Raw genomic sequence first — 17534 nt, 5'->3', positions numbered from 1 at the left:
ATGGAAATGTAGGGACATGGAGACGTGGAGGGTCAAAGCGACTCGGAGACACGGAGAGCTGGGCGCATGGAGAGACGGGGACATTGAGACGTGTGGACACGGAGACACGGGGACACGGGGACACGGGGACATGGGGACATGGGGACAAAAGATCACGGAGACGTGGACAGATGGGGACACGAAGACATGGGGGGATGGCGACATGGAGAAAGAGACGCAGAAACATGGACAGATGGTAAGATGAACAGGTGGAGACGAAGAGAGATACAGACGGATAGGAACGCCGACTAATCTAGACACGCTAAGGAACGTGGCGAGAGGCACAAACCGACGAGGACAGACGGAGACACGGGCGGAAGACCACAGAAACGGGAAACGACAGCGACGGGCGCACGCACTCTCTCTGATGTTCTGCCACGTCCACTGGTCGTTGCGGAAAAACGGGTGCCTCTTGATCTCATCCACACCGGTCCGCCCTAGGCGAACCTCCCTGGAATAAACAAACAAACAAACAATAAATAAATAAATAACACCAGCGAGTCGCTGCTAGCCCACGGGACCCAACACGGCGTCAAGCACACAAGGAATGTGTGCTCGACGCTGTGGGGATGCGAGTGACTCCATCAAGTAGATCCACGTGGCGATGACACCGCCACGCACTCGCCCGCCCGCCCGCCCGCACACACACTAACCAGCAAAACTGTTTTTTATAATGTAGTACGATACGCGTCACATTTCACCCGCGTGCTCGTGGACAAATCAATACGTTCATCAATAAGACCGCCCAGAAGAGGAAAGGAAAATGTATTGAGCGACGTCGTGGGCAATGGCCCTTCAACAAGGCTGATCTTTCTGTTACGAAGAAGAACCATCTGTTGTGAAAGCCCGACGTTCCGTTTGTCCGTCAACTAAATGACGAGAGCCTTTCAGAAGGCCTGAATCTAAAAGTTAAACAAAGTGGACCCCCCCCCCCCCCCAGATGTGGGTGTAAAAAGTTGATCCAACAGGTTGACAACAATTATCGACCTCCTCCCTACTAAGAAGTTTCACTCCCCCCTCACCCCCCTCCAATAAAAAAGACATTTCTTCTGTAGGCGCCTACACACACTACCCTACCCGATACCCGGCTACCTGTACCCGGCCAGGTACGGGTAGCCGTTTGCGACCCTGGTGCGGCCGGGTACGGGTAGGCCGTGAGTCACTGTTGAGTAACCGTTTGTCACTCATTTCGGGTAGGGTACGGGTAAGGAACGGGTACCTGTACCCGGCCGGGTACGGGTACCCATTTGCGACCCTGGTGCGGCTGGGTACGGGTACGGGTAAGGAATCAAAACCCGTTTGCGACCTCTGCCCTACATGCGGTCGAGTCAGTAGTGTCTGCACACTTTGGGGGAGTGAGGGGGGGGGAAGAAGAGGACATCAGTGGGGGCGACGGGAGAGGCGCGAAGTGTCGAGAAGCCCTTGGCAGGAACTAGAACAAGGCGGTCACAGGCCGCCCAAATCCTCGCGACGCAAAATGCCACCCCTGGTACAACGTTTCCTCATTCGTGCCACGGTGGTGTTCACGATCGTGTCGAGTTATTCGATATCCGTGCTGGTGCATCACTACCAGCGCGGTATCCCAACACTTCCGTGCGCGTCTGTCCGAGAAGGAAGCTCATTTGTTCCGTCAGGTTCAAAGTGGTTTGTGTTGATGCCGTTGAGACCGGGACGAGCCGACCAGGTGCCATGATCTACCATGATGAGCCACGCACAACCTACGAACTTTGACCTACGTAAACAAAAACACGGCCCGAGTGAAAATAAATATTCACGCCACCGCCACCAGAGGGCAGTCGCGACAAGGTCCTCCCCTTCCGTCTTTCGGTGTTTGCCATCGATGGCCAATATCCGAGTCACTCGACCAGATTGATGGTTTCCTACTCGAGGCTTCTAACCCAAACCTTCTGGCCGCTGTAACGGAGAGTCCTCAACAACGTGCCAAGCCGCACTGCTGGGGCGGAGACGCAGTCACGTGCAGCGCACGTGACGCACAAGCCGAGAAGCTACCAACAATTACCCAAGCTCTGTGGTCCTCTCTATATTAAGATGTTTTCAGGCAATTCGGGGGAAAAAACCCACAGGTGCGAAAGGGGCCAACGCTATCCCATACCAAAGAGACAGATGTTAGGAGTCCACATTTGCTGTACTGCCTTCTGACGAGCCAGGGTATGGCACCTCGATGCCCACGGGAAGGGAGTTTCGCAACGTTTCTGTGATCCACCAACCCTCGCTGCCTCCACGGTGCTGGTTTGCAGGTGTAATTCACAGCAGCAACAACAAAAATAATCGCCGTGCCGGCGTGCTGGAACATAATTTAGGGAAGTTAAAACCAAAAACGATCCAGGGATCTACCCTGCACCCGATGATACAAGTCCACATGTGTGGGCGCAGGGTAGAGCCCTGCATCGTTTTGGATTGACCAAGGTCAACTAGGAATGCACCCGATGAGATCGATGAGATCGGGCACATTTCCGAGTCGATTTGCTCATCCGCTTTGATGGGCGACTTCCACGCATTAGACAAGTAGGCCACAGGCTGCTGTGGAGCCACGCGGTGGTCAACAGGAGCCTGTGGCAGCAAATCCACCGCTGCACAGCGATGCCGCGCTCCCACTGCCCACAGCACGGGGGGAGAGGGCCCGCCATCCAGCGGTGGCCTAGACAAACAACAGGGCTGCGCGTGGCCGTGATTTCGTTGTAAATCTCGAACGGCGCGAGCGACCTTGCTATTCGTGCGCAACATCTTTTTTTTGTCGCCACTAGGTGGCGGACATGACCAACGATGGGGGCGCCCTTGCACAGCTGCACATTGGGAGAGAGGGGATGGGTTCATCTTCTTGGTTCTTTCGGTAAAGTCACGTAGAAGGGAAATAATAAAATAATATAAATAAAACATAATAAAATACAATTCTCACGATGTTTCGGCCGCAACGCAAGCAGCCGTCCTCGGGTGAAGAACAGCTCTGTCGGAAAGACAGCGTCTAAATTATTTTATTTTTATTATTTTATTATTTCCCTTCTACGTGACTTTACCGAAAGAACCAAGAAGACGAATCCCTGCAGTCACGAAAGCTTTAAATCGAAAAAGGGGATGGGTTATTCTTATTGTTTGGGGCCAACATGTGTGTGTGTGTATATTCAAACCCCCCCGTGGCTCCACAACCGTCTCGCACCTGTCGGTGAGGAAGGCGCAGATGAGGCTGCGCGCCTCCTTGGAGACGCTGGCGTCGTCCGGGAAGCAGAGCGAGTTGCGGTGATCCATGATCTTGCTGTACGTCCCCACGAGCGACTCCGCGTAGAACGGGGTGTCGCCTGCGTGTGTGTGTGCGTGCACGCAAGGCAGCGGTGGCGCAGCGGTTAAGAGCACTGCGCTACGAACGAGGCGACCCGAGTTCGATTCCCGCTCATGCCCAACACCGGCATCGAATGTCGGAACTGGGGCTTGTGCCCTCCCCTACGTCGACTCGGCTTTGTGCACCGAGTAAATATCAGCACTTGGGAGACAAAGGTGACCAGGCATGAGAGCCAGCCACACGATCCCTCGTGTGCCGTGCTGACCTTCACAGATGCTTGCTAACACAGCACTTGGCCAAGACAGCCTGTGTAGGCTACACAGGGGACCTTTGACTTTGTGTGCGTGTATGTCAGCAACTTGGTGGGCGGTAACCAGCAATTCTGAGATTTTGGGGCCTATCCCTGGGGCCGATTCACTCCCTGGTCTAAGAGGAGGGGGGGGTTATAATGGCCACGTGCAGCGAGCCAGTACTGCTAAGATCCTGGGTCCAAGCCCTGGGGCTGTGCATGTCTCTTTCACTATCTCTGGGGGCTCGTGAAGACCGTGTCAAACAAACTGCACAGCAGTGGAAGAGCATCTGGAACGTTCCTTACGATATCAGGAAGCAACTGGAGCTATGGACTTTCAAATATAGGTTGAAAACGTATTTCTTTAGAGCTGATTTTCGTGTTTAGTTTGTTGTCCTTCCTCCGCACCTCCGATTAGTGCGGTTGGCTCCGTACGGTGTGAAAGAAGTTCAACATACATACACACATACACATCTTGGTAACCAATGTGTGTCACTGAACGTGTTACTGAACGTGTTGGTGGTATCGGTTCGGCCACGCCAACAACACTCCCCTAGAGCTCATGTCTAAGAGGGCCAACCTCGGTGATTGGCTCGTGTCACATGTGACGTGGGGCAGTCTTGCGACACGGGGTGGTCATGTGTACGGTGCGGTGCGGTAGCGTGACGTGGGGGGGGGGGGGGAAGGGGGGCGCGATCACATGACCCGAGTCGGTGGACGACGTGGCTCAGAGATGGATCGCGCGACCCGGGGTGGCCGCACTGACCTAGCCCGACGGCCGCCACTTGGTCGCGGCTCGTCGTAGCCAAACAGGACCATAGAAGGACCACAGAAGGACCACAGAAGGACCACAGAGCCTCGGGCAGTTTGTTTCGGCGCCTATTCTGGCCGCGTTTCCCACTGCCTCTGGACGCGAGCCCCGTGGGGGGGGAAGGGGGGGGGGCGGGGGGGGGCGGGGGGGGGGAAGGTCGCTCGGCCGCCGTCGCGTGCGGCTCACCGACGAGCATCTCGAAGAGGAAGACGCCCACGGACCACCAGTCGCACTCGCGGCCGTAGTAGCCGTCCCCGCCCTGCGACTTGAGAACCTCGGGGGAGATGTAGTCCGGCGTGCCCACCGCCGTGTTAGAGCGCACCATGCCCTCCTGCGCAGACAAAGGTGCCCCCCCCCCACGGAACCTTTAACGGGGGGCGTTGGGGCGAGTGCCGTCACAGCGAGTGGCGCGGCACCCGTGAAGGCCGGCGCGGCACACGAGGGGGTGGGGGCGGCCAGCGTCACGCGTCCGGCCGCCTCCGTTGTCTCCCCAGTGGCGATGTCGACGCGCCACACCAGGTCCTCTTTGAAGGCCGAGTCGACCGCGTGCACGTTTAGATGCGCGAGTGCGTTGACGCACGGGTACGTGTACTTATACACGGGCACGCGCAGAGGTACACACGAACAAATATACACCCGCACACTTACACATACACGCATGCACATTTGTAACAAAGCCAAAGATGCCCCAATAGCCTGACCAGGCAAGTGCTGTTCGCATGGGACATTTGTTTTCGTGCCAATTTCTATTTGTTGCACCGCTGTACTTTATTCGATTCGCTTTGCTTTTGTCATTTCGAGTGACGCAGGCCACTCTTGCGAACGAGACTCGTCCTGCCCTCCCGCTGAGTTTCTCACCCTTGGTCACACGTGAAGCAACAAACCTGATCACCACTTGGGGAGACAAAGGTGGCCAGGAGAGCCGGCGAAGGCCAAGTGGGAGGTGAGGGTGGGGGTGGGCAGTTAAGCGGGTCACTCACGGCATCCATCTTCATGCAGGTGCCGAAGTCGGCGAGCTTGAGGTGGCCGAGCTTGTCCAGCAGCATGTTGTCCGGCTTGATGTCCCTGCACCGAAGACACACGTCCCCCCGCACAAAGAGGTCCACTGCATAGCCTTGAACGGACACCGTTGGGGCATTTGCTGTCAGCGTGCACCCGTTAACCCTTTCCCGTCCCTATGACGTCCGTAAATTTGCAGGCTGGGTGGTGTCCCGTTCGCCCCCGAATCTCAGAACGTGCAAGCGGTCAAGGGTTAATTGTATTTAGAGAGGCGTAGCGGCGCCGTTGTTTTTAAAGACGTTGTACTCACCCCGGAGAACTGTAGCGACACGACCGCACCCTACGATAGCTGGCGCCGAACTGTGCCACACGCATCACTCACTCACTCCCTCCAAGCTTCAGCGGTCGCAAAGTCACGAACGCCGTCAACGAAATTCAAAGACACGTTTTTGTTTTTTTGACGACTGGCCGCGCCGCCGTCACTCCGCTGTTACTTCTACAGGGAACGGAGGGCCTACACAATATGAGGGCCTAAGGCCTCATTGGCCTACGGGTCAATCCGGCCCTGGTGGCACCACGGCCGTGGCGGGCGCCCACCGGTGGATGAAGCCCATGGAGTGGATGGCGTCGAGGGCCAGCACCACCTCGGCCGTGTAGAAGCGTGCCCACTTCTCGGGGACGTCGTAGTTGCTCATGAGGCTGACGAGGTCGCCCCCCGGCATGTACTCCATCACCATGTAGAGGTAGCGCTCGTCCTGGAACGCCGAGAACAGCTGGGCAGAGAGCGTGGGGGGGAGAGGGGGTGGGCTCCATTGTGAGATGCAATTTTCGTGAACGACGCGATGTAAAATTCATCATCACGATCCATGGGCAGATAGCCCCGTAGGTGTCCACTGCACATTTCGTCGTTTGTTTTCGCTTTCCTCTCTGTCTTGTGTCAATTTGGGTCAAGTAGTGGCCACATCTTCCTAGCACCCATCTCTGAATGTCGTCGTCAACCCATTCTCTGTTAGCTCTTCCTCTCTTTCAATGCAAAACTAAACACTGTTACTCCCCCCGCACTTCCGGTATTCTTAAATATTCTTTCTTCCCACGACGACAGTTTCCTGGTATGTTGTGCCTTAGAGGTGCCACCCCTAGCGGCGAGCGACGCTACCTGTGACCGGGAGTCGAACCCAGGGGAGCCGGCATCGTACCGCGGCGTGCCTAACCGCTGCACCACCCACCACTCACGGCGATCATCACCACGATCACCGGCGGCCATGCGGTGGCGGCACGAGACGGGAGTCGAACCTGGATGATCCAGGAGCTGTTGGCGAAGGCCATGATGTCCCTCTCCTCCCAGAAGAAGGCCGAGTCGGAGCGCTTGAGCATCTCGCCCTTGTTAAGCCGCTTCATTGCGTGGACGCGCCGCGTCTGCTTGTGCCGCACCTGCGTCGCGCCAAGGGGCACCGGGATATGAGGCACCGACACATCATCGTGATCGTCATCATCGTTATAATAATGAGGCACGTCACATCATCACGATCATCGTCACGATCATCATCATAACGAGGCATGTTACATTATCACGATCATCGTCATAATGAGGCACGTCACATCATCGTGCTCAGGGGTCGCCAACCTGCGGCTCCGGAGCCTAAACGGGGCTCTTTAAGGACTGATTTGTGACGTTATTTATTATTTATTAAGGAGCCACCGTTTCGTATTTCACATGCAATGCGGCTCTTGAAATATTGAGGTTTTTTTACGGAATTCGAAAAAAATCTCTTCTTCTTATTCCGGTTTCTGACCCATGATCATCATCATCATCGTCATCGAAATAATCAAGGTAAAGAATCCACAAATTTGCATCAAAGAGCGACTTTGGATGGCACAGCGACCAAACTCACCAGCTGCACCACACCGAAGGCTCCTCTGCCGATCACCTTGAGGAGCTCGAAGTCGTGGACGTTCATGCGCAGGTCGTGCACCTTGCCCACCGCCTTCTCATCTGTGCGGTGACACGCGCCGGCGGTGTGCCGTTGGCCAAGGCGCACGCTTCAACTCGATTTCGCTCAACCAAGGTGAAGGTCGACCAGACACCGAACCGCTTCATTTCACCAACCGCGTGTGGACAGTGACTCGCTCGCTCACGCACACTTACGCTTGCTCGTTCACTCACTCACTCGCTCACCCGCTCGCATGCTCACTCGCCCGCTCGTCCGCCGACCCGCTCACCACACAGCAGCTCACAACGCTTATAGTTCAGCTTCTTCCCTCACACTGCTCCATCTTGGAATTCCCCCTCCTCCTCCTCCCATCATCATCATCATCTTCACCGTCTGTTTTCCCCAAGCTCTTACAATAACATGAATAACCTTGCACAATGCAAGAAATGTGTTAATGCCCATCCATGACAACCTTTATTGCGCTGTCAACCCGCGATTAATAATGCAGGAGGCAGCAGCGGAGGATTACCCTCACGCACTTCGAGTCTTCTCCGTGGCATTTGAATAGCGACAGACCGCGAGCGTGCACGTGTGTGTGTGTGTTTACGGAGCGGTAGTGTTGCAGTGGGCGCGCTGCGCTATAAATGTGGCAACCCGAGTGCGATTCCGATACACGGCTAACATCGGTGGTGAGTGAAATCCGAACCAGTCCTGTGCCACAGCGCTGTCCAGCACGGACAACATCGTGCGGGGAGGGAGGCCTTCACCCAGCTGCTAATTGACAAATGGCTGTAACAAAAAGAAAGCATTTGAGATGTGTAGAAATCACATATATACCTTGAGTGCACATTTAAGAGTGGATTATGGGTCCCGATTTTGCTCGTACGCAACAACGAGTGGGCGACACTTCACCGGCAGTGTTGCACAAGGAGACATAATGAAGACAACTCGACGATTCACCACTAACGACGCCCCGAAGGACAACGCATGCGATGGGCGACGTTCAGGGCAACAGGCCCCATGGGTCACGCGGATCAGTGTCTCGGACTCCTTACTTCAACTATAAACTAAAACAATATTTAATTTGACCAAGTAAGGCCCCCCGAGCTGCGTAGCTCTCTTTCAGAAGCGACCCTGGCCACAAATGATAGCTCAACGAAGTGGCTTATCAGGTGGAAATGTATAGCAGCCAAACACTTTAAATGAATATTTCTGACTGTGGAGGGAAATACCGGAGGACGACAGAGGAAAATCCACGCGACCACGGAGAGAGAGACACGCAAACTCCAAATATACTGGTGTCAGGGTCGGGATCGAACCCGCGACCTCCTGTATACCAGGCGAGGTAGTTAACACCTCCTAGCCACCGTGACACCCTGGAATGTCTCCTCTCAGACTTTGTCAGAATCAGAACGATTATTTATCCTGGAGGAATCTTTTTCACAGATGTCCACCAGTAGGGGTGGCTCAGCAAGTTACAACGACGAATAAATAAATATGAGAGCAAGATGGAGAAAAGGTAAGCAAGTCACTCAAAATAAATAAAGACATTTAAATTAAACATAGTAGTGCAAGGCAGCGAAACAACAATAACAACAACAGTCCAAGACAACAACAAAAACAATCCTAGACCACACCAAGACAACAACAACAACTCCCGGACCACACAAAGACAAAAAGTCATTAACCACACCAAAACAACAACAACAACAACAATAAACCCAGACCACACCAAGACAACAACAAACAGTCCCTCAATTACATTAACACTGAACTATCGAAAAGGTACGCGGCTAACGTTCAAAGTTACAAATCACATTTGCAAAATGTGTCCGTATCCGGCAACAATCTTCTGCCTCAGGATATTTGGTTTTGAAGGCAGACCTGACGATGTCAAGGGAGGAAACGGGGTTGTCCCAGAGCATCGGTGCCGCAACGGCCAAGTCTGTTTGCTCCCTCGCTTAGCAGCGGTGTTACTGCCCAGTGATTGTAATTCTTCATCTTGCCGCTCTTGTTCATACGTCTCGAGTGGCATTCATTACGAATCTGCCACCTCGCCGGGACCTCCCGGGATGCAAGACGGAATCTCAAGGGCCGCTCCCCGCCGATGAAGAGCAACGTCAATTATTCAAGCAGCGGTGTGTCGGTGGGGGGGGGGGGCTCGTCACATACACGACAACGCTAACATCTCCCCCCCCCCCCACCAAGTGATTTCCAACAGCACTCGGGTCAAGTGTCAAGTCGATGTTGTCACGTGGCCAGCTGACGACAACTCCGGGGGGACCAGGATGAGTCTCGTTTTGTGTGCGAGAGTGACTGACGTGGGTCGCAATAAAAGCGATGACAAAACAAATAAATAATAATAAGAAGAACAACAATGAAGGGTACACCAACATTTTGCGATTATAAACCGGAGGGGAAACCACCGCGTCCGCATGAGCTACCAAGGCTACTGCACAGACATGAATCTACGCAAACTAAAGTCGGCCCGGGCAGACGATCGCATTGTCGAATTCGCAGCGGCACACGCACACACACACGCAGCTCAAGTATTCTACGTGCACATGTGATCACATTACCCGTAATGCGCCCGAAATCATCGGATCTCGGAAGCTAAGCTGGGTTGAGCCTGGACAGCGCTGGGATTTGTGGCACCACCGTGTTGCAGGCTACGTTGTCGCCAGAGGGCAGTCCAGCAACGTCCATTGTTGTACTGCATTTCTACGCTCCAACAATGATGCTCCCCGCCTTTCACCAAACCGGCACGGACCAACGTGGTGAAGTACGATCAAATAGCCCCTCACAACCCCACGCGGCGCGGCGAGGCCCTCATCCAACAGTAGATTGTCAAAAGGGCTGCACGCATGCGGTCATATCCCAGGCACGGTACTGCGGCAGCAGTCATCGCACGTTGGCCAGAGTGGACAACGGCCAGCGGAGGACTTTCAGTGTAACCTCGTGAGGGACTGGGTTCAACGCCGGACTGAGCCATGGCCCATCCACTGCTGGATGAAGGCCAGCGACGAGATGTGGCCCAACGACCCTTACAACCGAACAGGGCGCTGCCGCGTGGGGGAGCCCTTCGCCCAACGGCGGAACGGCAAAAGGGGGCTGTCAATTCAACAATGTATTCATCATTTATTTACTCGCGTGGGTTATCATTTAATATTCCGAGCGCGTCAATAAACACGTGACGCGCGTCAGCCTGGATGCGTCGGTGTATAAGGAAATGTTGCCGGGTCTTGGGGGAGGGGGGGGGGGAGCGGGGGGGGGGGGTGGCACCACGACGACGCGGCGACGGGAAGTGTCGTTGAGTTTTACTGCTGACGCTGCGCACGCGACATCAGCTTGTAACACGGCGCCACCGCACGATACTCGCACGCCCGCCCTGGCAGTACTCGCCCGCACAAGAAGAGAACGACTCCCAGCTCCGAGGAGCCACAGACGAGGAGCTGGAAAGGAAGGAGGGCAGACGCAAAGCAGCGAGCCGGTGACAAATTCTCCCCCGCCAAGCTCTGCCGTCCTCTATACATCAAGGTGTTACTGGCCAATTCGTGAGCGATTACTACAAGCCGGAGGAAACCGGAGAAAACTCACACGTGCGAGGGGACCAAAGCTATCCCACGCAGAAGACACGGATGACACGAGTCCACAATTGCTGTACTGTCTTCTCCCGGCGAGCGAGGGTACGGGCTTCCTCCTCGACGCCCACGGGAAGGGAGTTTCGCAACATCCGTGTGTGGTCCACCAACCCTCGCCGCTGCCTCCACGGTGCTGGATTACGGGCAGCCACGTGCAGCAGCAGCAGCAGCGCAGCCACCGCCGCCCGGACTCATTCGAGAAGATGTCACGTTAGAAGTAGGGGGCTCGGTGGGTTCGTGACGGCAACGTCGGAGGCAACGAGCCAGCACCGACAACAACGAGCACAGGGTCTGTTGGTTATCAACCATCAGAATCAGCCACGGTCATTCCGCTGCTGGATGAAGGCCTTCCCAAGCCGTGAGCGGTCAAGTTCTGGAGCGCCGGCATCCCGAGACTTACATCTGTTGAGGAAGCTTTCGATGTTCTTGTTCTTGCGCAACGCCGGGAAGTCCAGGTCCTGCACCAACGCCTCAAAGCCGTCCTGCGAGAGAGACAGGAAACGTATCACTGTTAATCGTCATTAAAAAAATATCACAATTATTCACCACTAACAGACGTGATCTGTCCACCGCTGGACGAAGGCTTCCCCAATCCGGCACCACCTCTCACGGTCTCACGACAAGAGCATCCGCCCAGCGCCCGCTCACGGAGCCGGTTTTTCGCGGTTCCGTCTCCGCGGCGAGCGTGATCCAGGCCGTGGTTTCGCCCTCGTCTTGGTCTCTGGCCATGAGATCGTTCTTGTGACGAGTTCCTGTCAATGCCCACTCACTCTCATTGTGACGAGTCCCTGTCAATGCCCACTCACTCTCCTCAGCGCTCCTCTTCGTGTCTCCCGGTGTACATTCCAAGTGTGCGTCTCTCCGACGCTTCTTTGCGCACTCTGCCCTCTGCGCGGCATCGCGTGGAAATGGATCGTGTAGGAGTACACAACTCTGTGGGTCTGTACGCAAATCTATGGACCATGTAGGAGTACGCAAGTGTGTGGATCTCTATGCAAGGGCATCATTTGTTGCCAGGTCGCCTCTGGAAAATAAGTTCATAACCTCAGTGGGGGAGCCTTTACCTGCTAAGATAAAAAAAAAATTGTTTAATTGGTATATTTTTAAGCGACTCGTGTTTGCGTACTGTTTGTTGTTGTAGCGGTCTGGCCTGCCCCGACCGCACATCTCTGAAAAAGAGATTCATAGCTCATCGGATTTCTCCAGTCACAAGTACGGAGATTCCGATGTGACCCAGAGAAGAGGCGCGGCAGAATGGAAGCACGTGGGAGGCAGAAACTCATCCGAGCCGCCGACGCGACGCATCAACGCATCAACGCATCAACGCGTCAACGCGTCAACGCACCGACGCGTGACTCTCGGCTCAGAAAGAGAGAGGCGGCAAATATTTGTGGACGCTCATTTCCCACGGGCAGAACGAACGCCGGCCCGCGGCGGTAAAGAACTTCGTGTTGTGCTTCTGTCGCCGTCTGGAACGCACTTCCTTCCGATATTAGGAAACCACTGAAGCTATGCACTTTTAAATCTAGATTTGAAAACCCATTTCTTCAAAACGGCTTTTTGTGTTGAGCACGGTTGTTTACGTGTGGTGCGGAAGAAGCTCGACACACACGTACAGTGCCGAGTGCGAGCGTTCGGTCAATAAAGCGGCCAGTGAAGGCGCGCTCCTGTAACGGCGCATCCTGGAGGCGAGGGGGGCAGGATACGCGAGCCGCCGCGTCATCGCTTCCTCTTGGCCAAGGGAGAGGCGCGCGGGCGAGCGCTGAGCAAGGCAGATAAACACGGGCGCCCCGAAAACACAGAACGCGGGCGACGGGCGAACGCTGGCGGGCGGGCGGGCCGGGCGGGCGTCTCGTTCAGCCGCAGGGGAGATGGAGTGGCGCAAGCGGATGAGAATTCCTGGGGTCCGTTACGAAAGCGAACCTCTCGCCCGGGGAAGGGGGGCAGCGTGCCCTCGATAGCACGCGGGGCGGTGGTGGTGGAGAGAGGGAACGTGTCCCGCAAACTGCCGAGTGGGGGGTTATGGGTGGAAAGATCCCAAAAGTTGGAGATTTTAACAATTCGGAAATTGCATCCCGGAAGCTCGATGATGATGATGATGATAACAAAAGTGGGGCTTATGATGATAACCAGATATGACCAATAAAAAGACTGGATTATTTAGTCAATTACGGGAATAACAATGATACTAAAATACTGGCAATGAAGTCGGTGTTGGTTTAATCACTGCCGATGATGAATACAATGACGGCAAGACATATGGACTTGTAGTCTACTTATTGCAAGCCAAGTGCTCATTCTTGCACAAACAAACACACAAAGATCAAAAATCCCCCATATAGCCTTAACAGACTGTAGGGGCAAATGCTGCTAGCGAGCACCTATGAAGGCCAGCACGGCACACAAGGGGGTGGGTGGCCAACACCACGCCCGGCCGCCTTTGTCTCCCCAGTGGCGATGTTTACACATCGCACCAGGTACTCATTTGAGGCTGAGTCGACCTAGGGAAGGCCCAGGACCGGTTCAGATAATCGTCACCGGTGTTGGCCGTGAGCGGGAATCGAACCCAGGTCGCCAAGTTGATAGCGCAGCGCGCTAACCGCTACACCACCGCTCCCCACAAACACACACACACAGACATGCAGACAAACAGACACACATATACAGACAGACAGACACACAGACAAACATACATACATACAAACAAACACATACACAACTCCCCTCTCCTCCTCCTCCTCTATCCTCTCCTCTTCCCTCCCCCTCTCTCCTCTGACCCTCCCCATCCCATCTCTACCCACAGGTCCAGTGGCCCGGCCCCGACGAGAGAAGCTCAATCACAAGGCCCCCCCCCACTCCCTTCCCCCCACTCCCTTCACCCCCCCCCCCCAAATCCTTCCCCCCACTACCTTCACCCCCCCCCCACTCCTTCCCCCCCCCACTCCCTTCCCCCCACTCCCTTCACCCCCCCACTCCTTCCCCCCCCCCACTCCTTCCCCCCCCACTCCCTTCCCCCCACTCCTTTCACCCCCCAACTCCTTTCACCCCCCCACTCCTTTCACCCCCCCCCCGCCCCGGTGACTGACGTCAGAAACCGAGTCCCGCCGACCAAAAGCCCAGAGGCAGCTCCATGTTTGGCGTTGATGGTCGAGGGGCGTTGGGGACACGAGCCAGGGCTGGGGGAGCGAGGGGGGGGGTCTCAGACGGTGGCGAGCAAGCGACGGCATCGTTCGTTCGTTCTTTCATTGTTGTTGTTGTTGTTAAATTTCGATTTAAAGCTTTCGTGGCTGCAGGGATTCATCTTCTTGGTTCTTTCGGTAAAGTCACGTAGAAGGGAAGTAATAAATAATAAAAATAAAACATTTCTTTTATTATGTTTTATTTTATTATTTCCCTTCTACGTGACTTTACCGAAAGAACCAAGAAGTGAATGTTGTTGTTGTTGCAATAACTGTGTTCCGGACCCAGCGAAGCACAGTTTTAAGACACCCGAACCGGTGCTACGCCTCCCCCAACCCCTTCACCAATCCCCACTGACCAGCGTGGTGAAGTATGGTCAAACAACCCCCTGTGACAAATCGGACGTGGGGAGGCCTCCATCCAGCAGTGAGACTGTACATTCAGCGCGTGATGATTCCAAACAAAGCGTCCCTCTTCTGTACAAGTCGATGTTGAGTCAAACGGACGGGGAAGACTTTTATGAACAGACGAGAAATTTTGTTCAAATAAGCACAGCGAACACAGAGCGCAGACCCGCAGACTCACACAGAGAGCCACAGGCTCAGAGAGACCCACAGACTCACACAGAGAGCCACAGGCTCAGAGAGACCCACAGACTCACACAGAGAGCCACAGGCTCAGAGAGACCCGCAGACTCACACAGAGAGCCACAGGCTCAGAGAGACCCACAGACTCACACAGAGAGCCACAGGCTCAGAGAGACCCACAGACTCACAGAGAGCCACAGGCTCAGAGAGACCCGCAGACTCACACAGAGAGCCACAGGCTCAGAGAGACCCGCAGACTCACACAGAGAGCCACAGGCTCAGAGAGACCCGCAGACTCACACAGAGAGCCACAGGCTCAGAGAGACCCACAGACTCACACAGAGAGCCACAGGCTCAGAGAGACCCACAGACTCACACAGAGAGCCACAGGCTCAGAGAGACCCGCAGACTCACAGAGAGCCACAGGCTCAGAGAGACCCACAGACTCACACAGAGAGCCACAGGCTCAGAGAGACCCACAGACTCACACAGAGAGCCACAGGCTCAGAGAGACCCGCAGACTCACAGAGAGCCACAGGCTCAGAGAGACCCACAGACTCACACAGAGAGCCACAGGCTCAGAGAGACCCACAAACTCACACAGAGACCCACAGGCTCAGAGAGACCCACAGACTCACACAGAGAGCCACAGGTTCAGAGAGACCCACAGGCTCATGGAGAGACCCACAGACTCAGATAGACCCACAGGCTCATGGTGAGACCCACAGACTCAGAGAGACCCACAGACTCACAGAAAGACACAGGGTCATGTAGAGACCCACAGACTCACACAGAGACCCACAGACTCACAGAGAGTCCCACAGACTCACACAGAGACCCACATCCTTACAAAGAGACCCAATAGCCTTACAAAGACAACCATAGCCTTACAAAGAGGCGGGGAGTGGCTGGACGGCTCAGAGGTCATCATGCTGCGGTGAGATCCTAGGTTTAAATTCAGGTCACCAACGAATGTAACAAAAAAAATTAGCTCTGCACTTAATTCAGCCAAATACCAGCTCGGAGCTTTAAAAATAAAAGTTTGACGGTCGCGCGACGAACATTGCTCTTTGAAGCAGGGCGCTTGGCAGAGTGCCGCCCTTGACTCTGTGGACCAAAGGTCGCTGGAAGAGACCTCAGGGGTAGGTCTGCGATACCCTCGTCCGTGGGTTGCTCTCCGAACACGAAGGGTCGCGACATTTCCGAAAGGATTCTTCGTCTCGTGCCCACGTGACCGCTGACGGCGCAATCGCGATTAACATTGCGGAGCGGGACAGAAAAATGCACTAAAATGACTGCAAGACCTCACCGACCCTACACGGACAGCAAATTCCGAGAGTCACGTGACCACGCGCCATGGCATGATCGGCAACAGAAACGAGGATGCAGTCTTTGAACCAGAAAACACCTTCCAAACGCCGACTGGTCGGTCACGCGGCCCACGTACCCGACGGAAGAGTCAGACATTCATACACAAGTCCTGGAACGCATGTACGTGTGCTGAACTTCTTTCGCAGGGTACGTAGCCAGCCGTGCGAGTCGAAGGTGCGGGGGAAGAACAACGCCTCTGGTCAATCATCCATGAAAGCCACTACTCGGAGAATTAAGAGATCCTTTTATCGGGAGCGTGCTGCTCCATTGGTGATGCTCGGCGAATTCCATTGACGTTTATCTTCACGGGGAAGACAACGGGAAAACGCGGGGGAAATCTCCCACGGCATACGAGGGGGCGAACGCGCACGACACAGGAGCCGGCGTCTTGCGTCACGAGCGTGAGAATCGATTCCAGTCGATGAATCGACGGCGGCACTCCCAGCCGTGTGTTCAAGTTTCAAGTAGATTTTTCATTTTTTTTAGCCGGGTGAGAGCTCGTTTTCATGAGCGAGCCCTGAGAAATCCGATGAGCTATGAAGCTCTTTTTCACAGGTGTCCAGTAGGGACCCTCACGTGGTGTACAACTCGACTGAACGTTCCGCGGGGAGGTGGGGGGGTAGTGGAAATTTAGGGTTTCGTTTTTTTTTCCTTTCAAGTATTGGTGATAATCGTTGGCAAGAACCGAGAGTTCCCCTTCGGTAAATATTTCATGACACCCCGTAAGCCGGTGGAGCAACAGGAAGCAGTTTTAATCCTTCGCAGGTTTTTTTTTCTTCTGCTCCTGCAAAAAGATTATCAGGGAACCCAAAAGCGCCCCGCCGTTTGTTTTTTTAAGACACCGAAAAGCTATTTTGGGTTTGGGGATGAAGCAGCAATGAATTATTAAATATCTTGGCCGCGATAGCATGCGGAGGGCTAAACTATTCCCGAAACCGGCCGCTGCGAGATTTACGCGACAAAAAACAAGGAATTTAAAAAGCAAACCGAGAGCTGTGAAAAATGTTTTGGGGAATTTGTGTTTTTTTTCTCTCTCTCTCTCTGCTGTTTTCATTTCAGAAGAATGTTCGCGTCGGGTCGACTCCCCCCACCCCCCCACACCTCAAAGGCAGCGAGCGCTGCCTACGTAGCCAACCATGAGTCTACGGGTCTCTGTGTGGGCATACGGGTCGACGCGAGTCTACGGGTCTCTGCGTGAGCCTACGTATGCGTGCATGTTGAACTTCTTTCACACCGTAAGAAGCCAACCATGCTAATCGGAGGTGCGCGTGAAGGACAAACAAACTAACCGCAAAAATCAGTTCGAAAGAAATTCGTTTTCGATCTAGATGATTTCAAAGTGCATAGGTCCCAGCAGCTTCCTAATCTAGGAAGAGCATTCCAGAAGGACA

The 17534-nt window shown here is 54.6% G+C and overlaps 1 protein-coding gene across 1 annotated transcript in view; it reads right to left on the bottom strand.

The window, feature by feature from the left end:
* The window catches only part of LOC144725025 (rho-associated protein kinase 2-like), a 55427-nt gene that overhangs the window by 23572 nt on the left and 14321 nt on the right, over window positions 1-17534 (bottom strand). The window contains 8 exon segments of the mRNA XM_078604461.1: window positions 399-490; window positions 3215-3353; window positions 4621-4765; window positions 5415-5499; window positions 6031-6206; window positions 6727-6864; window positions 7326-7426; window positions 11406-11487. Coding sequence (XP_078460587.1) covers window positions 399-490; window positions 3215-3353; window positions 4621-4765; window positions 5415-5499; window positions 6031-6206; window positions 6727-6864; window positions 7326-7426; window positions 11406-11487 — 958 coding nt within the window.

This window comes from Lampetra planeri, chromosome 22 (assembly GCF_965212315.1).
Source record: "Lampetra planeri chromosome 22, kcLamPlan1.2.h2, whole genome shotgun sequence".
Classification (NCBI taxonomy): Eukaryota; Metazoa; Chordata; class Hyperoartia; order Petromyzontiformes; family Petromyzontidae; genus Lampetra; species Lampetra planeri.
This window is presented reverse-complemented; position numbering and strand designations above follow the sequence as displayed.